The sequence below is a fragment of the Orycteropus afer genome, unplaced genomic scaffold (assembly GCF_000298275.1).
Source record: "Orycteropus afer afer isolate SDZICR_OR568_19922 unplaced genomic scaffold, OryAfe1.0 scaffold00072, whole genome shotgun sequence".
In the NCBI taxonomy this organism is placed as follows: Eukaryota; Metazoa; Chordata; class Mammalia; order Tubulidentata; family Orycteropodidae; genus Orycteropus; species Orycteropus afer.
Window position 1 is genome coordinate 10,175,861 of NW_006921659.1, and position 12,150 is coordinate 10,188,010.

Sequence of the window (12,150 nt, forward strand, 5' to 3'; positions counted from 1 at the left end):
ATTATCTTCTGTGTCTGTGTTAATTGGTTTCCCTTTTCTTTGTTGAAGAGGGTTTGTGCAATCCTTCTGCCTAGTCCGCCATCTTGCCGGAACTCCTCTTCCATTTCATTTTTGACAACTTCCAATTTTCCTAGATTCATACTTTGTACATTCCATGTTTTAATTATTAATGGATGTTTGCATCTCTTTCTACTCATTTGGAGTTGTGCCACATCAGCCTGAAAGCTTTACTCTATCCATATCATTAAGGTCATCTCTACTTTGAGGAGTCACCTCTTCCTCAGTCAAATTGTGAATGCCTTCCAACCTGATGGGCTCATCTTTTGGCACTATATTGGACAGTGTTTCAGGGCTATTCATAAGGTTTTCCAGTAATATATCACACTGTGTTTCACTGCTGTTCCTAAGATTTTCACTGGCCAATTCTTCGAGAAGTGGATGGCCTCTTCCTTCTTCTGAGTCTGTCTTAGCCCGGAAGCTTTGTTGAAACCTGTCCACCATGGGTAAACCAGCTGACATTTTGCAACACTGGTGGCATAGCTCCCGGCCTCACAGCAACATGTAGACAGCACAGGACAACAAACTGACAGACAAATTCGTCTCCCTTCATTGTTCTTATCCCCTCTGCCCACCTGCCTTGGGCACCAGCCTTAAAACAGAGCTGTCCCCAAGCACAAACAGCCCCTGAGACCCCTGCCCACTTTACCTTGGGCCCCAGCCTTAAAATAGTGCTGACCCCAAGTGAAAAGCAGGCCCCAAACTCTGTGCCTGCCTACCTCGGGCCCTGGCTATGGAAGGCAATCTGGTGGCGTAGTACCTAAGGCATTTGGTGATTTTCTTTTGGGGTCTATCCTATTTGGGGTTCAGTGGACTTTTTGAATGGATATATTTTCGTTTTTCATCATATTGGGAAGATTCTCTTCCAGCAAATCTTCAACAATTTTTTCCATTGTTTTATTTGTCTCTTCGTGTTCTGGAATTCTGATTACATGTAGGTTATTCCTTTTAATGGTATCCTACATGAACCTTACGCTTGCTTCATTTTGTTTTGATCTTTTTTTTGATTGTTCCCTTTTCAAAGAAGTGTTGAGGTATTTGTCTTCAGTCTCATTAATTCTGTCTTTCATTGATTCAATTCTACTCCTTTGCCTGTTCAACATGTTACCTGTTTCAGAAGATTTCCTGTTAATCTTCTGGATTTCTGTAGATTTTGTATCATTTTTAATTTTTCATTTATTTTGTTGTCTTGTTCTTGTATTGTTTTTTGAATTTGTTCTAGGGTTTTCTCTGTGTTTGCCTTAATTTTGTCAGTGTTTTCCTTGATCTGTCTCTCAATTCGTTGAGGGTACCTAAATATAATTATTTTGAATTCCTCCTTAGGGAGTTCCAATGCTGTGTCTTCCTCAGGGATGTATTTTGGGTTTGTATCCTGGTCCCTTGTTTCTCCTCTTTTATCTTCTTTGTGTGGGCTGTGATGCTCTGTTGTCACCAAGGCATTGTGACATTTTGTGTTTATATTTAATTGGTTATTGTATGTTAGAGTGACTTGCCCATGATTTTTGTTTTCTTTGTATGTTATCTACATAAGCAGGGTACTGTGTTGTGCTCCTGTATTCACTAGTTGGCAGCACTTATATACTCACTACCTGTCTCCTTTCCCGTTGTCAACTTCTCGTATGTCCCTGCCATCCTTGGCAAGCGGAATCTATTCTTAGGTTCCTGAAATCTGAATGAGAATGCTGTCACTTTAAAATCCAAAATAGTCACTGCTTGTAAACATTAAAAATGGCTGCACCCTCAGTCACTTTTAATATCCAAAATGGTCACTACATGTAAACAATAAAAATGGTTGTACCCTCAGTCACTTTAAATGTACAAAATGGCTGCCACGTGTAAACAATCAAAATGGCTGTGCCTTCTGGACAGCTGAAAGTCCACAGCTCAGGTTGTCTCCATCCTTGCTATTTCCCTTCCTAGTCATAGGCCACCAGTGCAGTCATCCCTGTAGCCCTTGGCGACCAGGGTTGATCTTTAGGTCAATTCTCAGGCCCCAACACCACTTGGAAATATTAAGGCTGTTGGCCTTGTAAGAGTAGCTGACAGTCACTGCTCTGACTGTCCATGTTGTTGTTGTTGTTGCTATGTGCCGTCGAGTCGGCCCCGACTCATAGCGACCCCTCCTTGAGTTTCCGAGGCAGTATCACTACGGAAGTAGGATTGCCCAACCTTCCTTCCGAGGAGTGGCTGGTGGGTTTGAACTGCCAGCCTTCTGGTTAGCAGTCAAGTGCTTTAGCCACTATGCTACCAGAGCTCCTTATGACTGTCCATACTCACTGTTTTTGTTCAGGTTTTTCCACTGTTGTTGTTGTTGTTATGTGCCGTCAAGTCGGACCTGACTCATAGCGACCCCTCCTTGGGTTTCCAAGGCAGTATCACTATAGAAGTAGATTGCCCCATCTTCCTTCCTAGGAGTCTCCTTCTGTATATTTCCTTTCAAAGCTCAGGGCTCCAGGATTATCTTCCGTATCTCTGTCAATTGGTTTTTCTTTTCTTTGTTGAAGAGGAGCTTGTCTGCTTATTCTACCATCTTACTGGAAGTCCTTTCTGGGTTTTTTTTTTTGGTTGTTGTTGTTTGGTTTCCTATATTTTCTTTATTTTTATGAGTTCCTTTTTTCTGTTTATGTCTGTCTTTCAGGATAGAGGCTTGCTGCCTCACTTGTCTCTTAAATATTACCTGTCTATTCGTGTACAGCAGTGAAACAATAAAGTCTTTACTGGAAATACTGCTTACGTGGGCCTGGTTTGTTGACAGATTGACCTTTCTGTAGGCTAAGGTTTATTAATCTTGGTATTATTTCATGATTGTGGGGGCTGTCCTCTGTATTTTAGGATGTTTAGCAACTTCCCTGATCTTTACCCACTAGATGCCGGTCGCACTTTCCCTAATCCGTTATGAAAATAAAAAATACCTCCCAGTGTTGTCACATAGCCTCTAGGGGGCAAAAGCACTCCAATTGAGAACTGTTGTAAAATGATTGGCTGTTTCATTGTAGGATTCTCACATGCCAGTATCTGTAGGATTCTTCTCTGTGCCAGTCTCTAGAGAGGAAGCCTTTAATCTCTTCCTATGTGAAGTTTTAAGCCTGCTGCCAGATTTTTGGGAGTCTAAGGAGTTCTGGTGCCATAATGCCTCAGGCATTTGACTGCTAACCAAAAGAGTGGCAGTTCAGACCCACCAGCCCCTCCATGGAAGGAAGACTGGTAAATCTACTTCCGTAAAGATTTACCACCTCAGAAACCCTCGATGCCATCGAGTTTGGATTTTGTTTTGTTTTGGTTTGGTTTTAGTGAATATGAGGATGCTAAAACGGCAAGGAGGCCACATGTTCTGACCTCCTCTAATCCCACAACAGGAAGACAGGATTACCAGCAGTAACCCAAGGCCTATTACTGCAAGGCGGGACATGCTGCCTCCCTCCAGCCCTTTCTCCAACCGTTCCTCCCAAAGCACCACCACCTCTCTCCTGTGTTCGATAATTCGCTGCAGTGGCCACACAGAGCTCACAGATTACGGGGTTTATTAGGGAAGCACCATGGGCTACAATTCAAATTCAGGAAGAATGCTCAGTCTCTCGCCCAGCCCACCATCACTCAGCCAACAGTCTCACAGTCTCTTTCCCAGCAGTGCTGGTCCCTCGGTGTCTCACTCAGTGATGCGTGTCTCTTGCGTCTCTTTCCCAGCCACACATGTCTCAGGAGCCCGTGTCTCTTTCAGCAGCATGTCTTCCTCCACCAGCAGTCAGAGACAGTTCTGCCTCCAGGAGGCCTCCTTTTGAGCCCAGAAGGGTGGTCAAACTAGCCAATCACAGCATCAGAACTCTAAGGACGTGAGAGAGAGTGGGAGCCTTCCAGAACATTGTTTTGTGCCACTCCCAACAGAAATACTCCAGGTGGATACCTTCAGCAATCAGGAGCTCCTCAGTTGCTCATAGCAAATCCCACCTTGGAGTTTACAAAGACTTATGGGTAGAAAAGCCACACTAAGTAATTTACTACACTGCAGAGGACTAGAGGTTTTCACTTAATTATTTTCATCATGGTTCTGCATCCCTGCTCTGAAGTATTCTTTGTCTACCAATCCAGAACCTTCCTATTCACTTTGTTCCACAGAATGAACCTCCTACATTCTAAGGTATCCTAGTGAGGAGGTTAGCAGCCCTCTGTATGGGATAGGGAGAGAATCATCCTGGGGGAGGGTTCAGCTGCTTCTTTTGTAGGATTGTGACTGCTTTGAGCTCTACTTAACCATCCTTGCCTTCCAACACCTTATTCTTCTAATTTTGGGGCCTTTTTTTGTGTTTGTATTGTAGTGCCCCCCCCCCATTTGGTTTCTAGTTGGTTCCTCATTGTTAGCATCCATTTGCAGGTACTTGGATTTTAGCTTTCCCTGATTTGCTATGCTTCTGTTTCCTTGACATATTCCCAAAACTTATTTTTGACTTCAGTACTATGCCATTGTATTCTTTCCTGTTCCTCCTTGTAGGTTTATAGTCTTTTTATTTTACTGCCTTCATGTACTAGGTTTTAAAGCAGCAGTAAAAATGAATGCATGTGTTTAAACCAGATTATATTAGAAGTTTAATCTACAAAAACTATGAATCTACAAGTTTTCTCACCTTGTGTAGGAAAACCCATATGACGATCATAGGAATAAAGTTTTTTTCTTTCTTTTTTTTCATGTGGCCCCTAACTTAATCCACAATCATCAGGTATGAGCTTACATTATTTTACTTTTTTTCTCCTATGAATCAGATTGCAGAACTTGAGTTTAGGGGGCAAGGTATATATGATTGACTCTTAAGGAAATTGAGTGACTGTTTCCTATTGTTAATAGTAAAATGACTTCTCAGGGTTTTTAATAAATAATTTTTGTTGAGAATATACACAGTAAAAGCATACATCAATTCAAATTTTTATATGTCCATTTCACTGACATTGTTTGCATTCTTCCAGTTGTGCAACCATCCTCACCCACCTTTTCTGAGTTGTTCTTCCTCCATTAACATACACTTACTCCTAAGCAGTCCCATCCCATTGCCATTCTCAGCTTTTAAACATTTTGTAATTCAATAATTATAAATTTTGTCTCTTAGAAAGTTAGAATTCTGGTATCAATTTTTTGTTTTTAGAGGTGAAAACATCTTGATTTTTCAGTTCACGTATCTAGAGCTGACTATTGTCCAATGCAAAAGTCAGTAGCTATGTGTGGCCATATGTGGCTATTTAAATTAAAATTAATTAAAATAAAATACAATAAATAGTAGTAAACTGGCCACATTTCAAGTGCTACATATTACTAGTGACTACTGTATTAAACAGCACTGCTTTAGAGCCTTCCCAGGTTACACAGTTGATGTTAAATTAGTAATAGCACATGTACTGCATGGTGTCTGAGAGATTTAGAGAATTTACCAAAAAGTTGAATTTGTTCAACCATCGTATTTGCCATGTATTCACTTAATACTTTTTAAAGCTTCAAGTTGTGGGAAGAACTTTCCTTAAAAGAGAGATATTGAGATATTAATAATGTAATTGCTTATATCTATTCTTAGATAACCCATTGCCATTGAGTTGATTTCCTCTCATAGCAACCCTATGTTGTTGTTGTTGTTGTTATGTGCTGTCGAGTCAGACCCAACTCATAGCGACCCTTCCTTGGGTTTCCAAGGTAGTATCGCTACGGAAGTAGATTGCCCCTTCTTCCTTCCGAGGAGTGGCTGGTGGGTTTGAACCGCCAACCTTCTGGTTAGCAGTCAAGTGCCTTAGCCACTATGCTACCAGAGCTCCCAGCAACCTGAAAGGCCATAGTAAAACTGCCCCATAGGGTTTGTTAGGCTAATTATCTTTATGGAAGCAGACTGTCAAAGCTTTCCCCCATGGAGCAGCTGGTAAGTTCAAACCACTGACCATTTGGTTCACAGCTGAGTACTTAACCACTGTGCCACAGGGTTCCTCCTGTTCTTAAATAGGTATAAGGGTTAAAATTGTGATCATTGTGTCTTTTGTTGGACTTCTTTGACTTTACTTTTCATTGTTTCTTTTCTCCCCAGACAGTGCAGTGCTTGCTAGACAGTGGTGCAGATATTAACAGGCCAAATGTATCAGGAGCCACTCCATTGTACTTTGCATGCAGGTATGATATTTTATATTTTCAGATACTGCCATTAAAGAATGGTGTATAGATACTGTGTTTCTAAACACAAACATTGTTGTATCTTCTCTAAAGCCCTCTTGTTTTCAGCAAATTCTGTTTTTTAAGGTGCTTTTTAAGATGAAGTATATAGCATTTTGGTTCTGTTATTTAATTGCATAAGGAAAGAATTTTCTATTATATTAAATTGCCAGTGTTTTTAGTTATTATACATAGGAGTCTGTTTTCAATTGTTATAAAAATATATATATAACACAGCATTTGCAGATTCAGCATTTTTCACATGGACAATTTAGTGATATTGTCTACATTACTAATAGTGTGCAATCATCACCAATAATCATTGTCAGATTTTTCATTACCTTGAATAGAAATTCAATGCTTATAGGTGGAAGTCTTTGATTATCTTGATTATCTCATTTCACTCTATTACTTTTTATAGAAAGATAAATCAGTAATCCATTCATTCTTATAAGGTACTCAATTATTAAGTAACCATGTCAGTTCTGGTGGATTAAGCTATTGAGGTATGTCTTGATCCAGCTAGATCTATGTCTTTGTTTTCCCTAGATCTATAGCTTTTTAAAAGAATTTTTTTGGACTAAGTTTTGTTAGATATTAAGGTGCAAATTATGTTTATTTTGCACATGCTTTTGCACAATTCATTTTCTTGAAGCATACATTTTGTTCATTAATTTATGTTATCAGCAAGGATTTAGTTAGCATTTACTATGTGCCATGCATTGTTACAGGCATTTGTCATAAAGAAATAAAGCCCAGTTCTTAAGGAGCTAACAATGTAATCATACATATGCACATATATGTTTATTTATGTATTTTTGTGTATATATATATATATATGTTATGTAAATGTAGTTTACAATTAAGAGTTGTTGTTGTTGTTATGTGCTGTTGAGTTGGACCCAACTCATAGCAACCCCTCCTTGGGTTTCTGAGGCAGTATAACTACTGAAGTAGATTGCCCCATCTTCCTTCTGAGGAGTGGCTGGTGGGTTTGAACCGCCAGCCTTCTGGTTAGCAATCAAGCGCCTTAGGCACTATGCTACCAGAGCTCCCACAATTAAGAGTAGTTCATAATAATGCATTCCAGTGTTTCTCTGGTTTATATTACCATATATTAATTGTAATATTAGTTAGTACCTTAAATTCAGATAGAGAATTCTCTACCTACCTCCTCTTTTTATTATCCTTTTTCCTGTTTTATGTCCTTTTACTATAGATTTGTTTTAGATCAAAACATCTGCTTTTGTTCTTGACTTCTCCTTGGGTTCTCTGATGTTACATTGATCAGAGTGATTCGGATCATCTATTGAATAATCTTGAATTATAGAGTGTTAAGGACCCCTAGTAATGTAGTGTTGCAGACATTTGGCTGCTAACCAAGAGGCTGGTGGTTTGAACCCATCAGCTGCTCTGTGGAAGACAGATGAAGCAGTCTGCTTTCGTAAAGATTTATAGCCTTGGAAACCCAAGGAGGGTTGCTATGAGTCACAGTTGACTTGATGGCAGTGAGTTTGGTTTGGTTTTGGTTTGTCTGAATCTAGCCATTTTCCTATTTTATACTTAAAATTTGGTTGCTTGTTTAGAAAACCAGTTCCTTTAGAAAAACAGTGTCCTAAAGTTAAGAGTAATACCACTGTTTGATTACTTGCAATCATATCTTATCTTGAGGGTTATCTCTAGATCAGATTTTTCTTTGCAGCTGCACATTTGAATGTCTGCCTGCCTGATTTACATCATCACTTACAAATCTCATAGAATCTCAGATGTTAATATCTAAGATACAATTCATGATATTCTTCTTCAAAACTACCCTCCGAATTTCCTCATCGCAGTTAGTGTAATCCTTATCCTTCTAGTTGTTCAGACTGGATATCAGGGAATTAGTTTTCATTTTTTCTTCTCCCTGTTACTTCGAATTTATCAGTAAGCTATGAAAATTCGATTTTCAGAATATGTTCTGAATCTCTTGACTTCTCTCCAAGTCACTAAAACTGCATTAGTCAAAACTGTTATCTACTGTAATATTGTCTTCAGTACTGTAATAGTTTCTCAATTTCTCCACTCTGTTCTATCCTAAGCAGCCAACGTGATATTTTAAGAAAATAAATTGGCTCTTAGCACTTTGTGTTAAACTCTTTGTTTAAAAATTTTCAGTGAGTCTTTGTTCCATTTCAAATAAAATCCAAATTCTTCCTTAACTTTTGAGACCTTTATTTTTTGACCCTTAGCTCACCATGCTTTAGCCCCTTTGGTTCTCTTGAGCTCCCTAAATGCAGCCATGTCTTCCCCCAGGCTTTTCAGACAGCTGATTACTTCTTGTTCTGCTTGTCTCAGCTTTATTGTAACTTTTCAGGAAGGCTTTTCTTGGCCAATCTGAGTAGGTCTCGCCTCAAATCCTGTCTCACAGCATTATGTCATTTCCTTGTATTTTATAATTACTTGTTTACAGTCTGTTTCCTCTCCTAGACTGAAACCTCAGTGAAAGCAGGAATTATGTTGATTTCATTCACTATTTTATATCCAGTGCATAGTTCAGTACTTTGCACTCAGATGCTTAGTAAATGTGTTTGAATGAGTGAATGACTATAATTACATTTTTGAAAAATATCTCATGTAAAATAATGCCATTTAGGGTAGTTATAATAAGATAAATGTGTGTTAGTGTTGTGTAGACCTGGGTTATTCTTTCATTTAGTTTTGACTGTAGGAATATGGTAAAAGGATTTTTAGAGGTACTTTTGTTAGTAAGTTTATTCACATCATTAAGTTTTTCCCTATTCTTAAGTTTTCATCTAGTAAACATTATCTTTCTTTCGGCAAGATGTGATTAGAATTGAAACCAGAAAATTTCATGATTACAGAAGGATGATAGAAATGGAACATGGTTTCCTTTGCAGGGAGACTTTTTTTTTTTTTTTAAATTGTGATTTGGGTGAAGATTTACAGAGCAAATTCACTTTCCATACAGCATTCACATATACTTTGTCTCCTGTCATTGACCATAGTTTACCACAATGCAACAGCTCCCCTCCCACTTCCTCTCCATAGTTACCTCTTCCCAGTGTCCATGCCTCCATGCACTCCTGCCCCCTGAGCTGTCTCCCTGTGCATAAGCAGCTCTTCTTTCTCCTAAGATTGTTCTCTTGCAGGGAGACTTTTAATTGTATTTGTGATATATAGATATAAAACCAAACCAAATCCTTGCTGTTGAGTTGATTCTGACTTATAATGACGCTATAGGACAGAGTAGAAGGTCTAAAATCTTTACAGAACCAGATTGCCTCATCTTTTTCCTTTAGAACAGCTGATAGATTTGAACTGCTGACCTTTTGGTTGGCATCCAAGTGCTTTTTTACACCACCAGGCCTCCTATCTAGATATAGATACAGATACACATTAAAAATATAAGTCATTCCCAATGTATTATTATTGTCTCTGATAAATAAAGTGAAAGGAATGTGGGAAACAGAACAAGTTAAAGCTGCAGACAGATTATAGAACTCTGAAATAAAAGGCTAAAGTAAATGAAAATTATTGATTGGAACCAAACCAAAAATCAGACTCACTGCAGTCAAGTTAATTCGACTTATAATGACCCCTCCTTGGGTTTACCAGGTAGTATCTCTACGGAAGTAGGTTGCCCACTTTACCTTCCGAGGAGTGGCTGGTGGGTTTGAACTGCCAGCCTTCTGGTTAGCAGTCAGATGTCTTAGGCACTACGCCAACAGAGCTTCCACTGATTGGGAAGTAAGTTGGAAACATACTACTGCTATATATGTAATTATAAGCCATATTTAAGAGTCAGCTATTTAGATTATTTTCTTTTGTTTTGAATTTTACAGTTATTGCTGAGATACAGGGAAAGAGCCTAAGTTTTGGAGACAGAATTCAAATCCCAGGTCTTAAACTTATACTGCCAAGTTCTTGACCTCTGAGCCTTTGTTTGTTTGTTTGTGAAATGAAGATGCTGGTCTCTGCCTCATGGGAGTGTAGTGAGTTAAACAAGATGGCTTATGGAAGATAGCAGAGCTTTCCACACTTAGTAATTCATAAGTGCTCACCAAGTGCTAGCATACTTCTCCGTTCCCCAATGAGCACAAACTTGTACTGCTGCCTCATTCAGTTTCATTACTGTTTAGCATTTTCTAAGAAATATATTCTTCTCCCGCCATGCAGACATTTTCCTTTTTTCCATTGTATCCCTTGTGATCTCACTCTGAGCATTGTTGAATACTGTATTGCTTCAGTGAGTGAGTCAGCCTGATTTTGACTTAAAATTATGATACAATATTTCCTAGCAATTTTTCTTCTTTAGATACTCTGCATCATTTTCAAACCTTTTTAATTTTCATTTCTGTGTTCAGTGAAAATTCTGGCAGAGTGTCACTTATGTTTTTTGAAGCTGTTTCACTGATGAAAAAACTCATTTAGATTTTGTTTTATGGTCTCGATCATATTTTCTCAAATTCTTCATTAATACGCTGCCTTGTACAGAGTCAGAAAGCTTGAGAAATTACATGTGCCACTCTTGTCTACCTAGTTTATTGCATCTTTTCCAGATACTAGTTTGAAAGACTCAATGTAGGTTATTGCCTAGTCTGCTGATTGATCTTGTGATGTTGGCCACTGTTTTAAGTCCATGAAACATTATAACTTAACAGTTTCTTTTTCATGTAAAATACAGACACATTGATTTTTTTTTTCCCTGCTATCTTTAGGCACTTCTATTTTCAAATCTTTTATAAGACTTCTACAGATACATCAAGTTGGTAAATCGTTGTTGTTATGTGCCATTGAGTCGGACCTGACTCATAGCGACCCCTCCTTGGGTTTCCGAGGCGGTATCACCATGGAAGTAGATTGCCCAACCTTCCTTCCAAGGAGTGGCTGGTGGGTTTGAACTGCTAGCCTTCTGGTTAGCAGTCAAATGACTTAGGCACTACACTACCAGAACTCCTATTGGATAAGTCATTAGATTGATTTTATATTTTATATTTGATCTTAATGCTCCCCATTTCCTCACCTGGGTTCTTCAAGTAAAGTTTTGGATAGATGATGATTTTCAGGTGTTTCCTCTATCTGCAGTTAACTTTTATTCTATCAGGAAAGGGAAGTTTAATTAGTGTTGTATAGGTCTAAAAACTCTTTGTACAGACATGAGAAGTTATCAAGTATCCCCAGTAATCCATCCAGTGTTTGAAATGCTTTCTTTAACATCCCCAGCAAATGTTTGTTCAACTCATATTTGAGGTTGCCAGGGAGAATTTCCTTCCTCCAGAGATGGCCCAGAGGAGAGTTACAGGAACTCTGAGGAGGGTGGTGATTAGTAAATATGTATTAATGAAATGATTATAAAGTTTTAGAAGTGTCTAACAGAGTAAGTAAGGGAGAAAATTCTAAACGTAGAATTGTAACTATGGTCAGCCAACTCCATTGAATTAGAAAACTCAAAATAATCACATAAAACAGCACTTAGACTTAAAATTATAAATTTTCAAAACAGGAAAAGACCTTTAGAAAACAGGATATCTTTCTTTCATAACCAATTTTCTAAAAATATTTTAAATATATAGACTATATATATTTCAGCCAAGTTCTCAAATTGATAAGGCAGAAAGAGCCCAGAGTTAAGAGAGTTGATTCTGACTCATGTTGTTGTTGTTGTTAAATGCCGTCGAGTCGTTTCCGACTCATAGAGACCCAATGCACAGCAGAACGAAACGCTGCCCAATCCCACGCCAGCCCCACAATCCCTGCTATACTTGAGCCCATCATTGCAGCCACTGTGTCAATCCATCTCATTGAAGGCCTCCCCCTCTTTCATCGACCCTACCAAGCATGACATCCTTCTCCAGGGAATGGTCCCTTCTGACAACATGACCAAAATAGGTGAGACGAAGTCTGGCCATTCTGGC

The 12,150-nt window shown here is 38.7% G+C and overlaps 1 protein-coding gene across 1 annotated transcript in view; it reads left to right on the top strand.

The window, feature by feature from the left end:
- HACE1 (HECT domain and ankyrin repeat containing E3 ubiquitin protein ligase 1) overlaps positions 1-12,150 on the top strand; it is a 246,142-nt gene that overhangs the window by 121,326 nt on the left and 112,666 nt on the right. Inside the window, exon 7 of the mRNA XM_042780944.1 lies at positions 6,111-6,193. Coding sequence (XP_042636878.1) covers positions 6,111-6,193 — 83 coding nt within the window. The remainder of the gene's footprint in view (positions 1-6,110; positions 6,194-12,150) is intronic.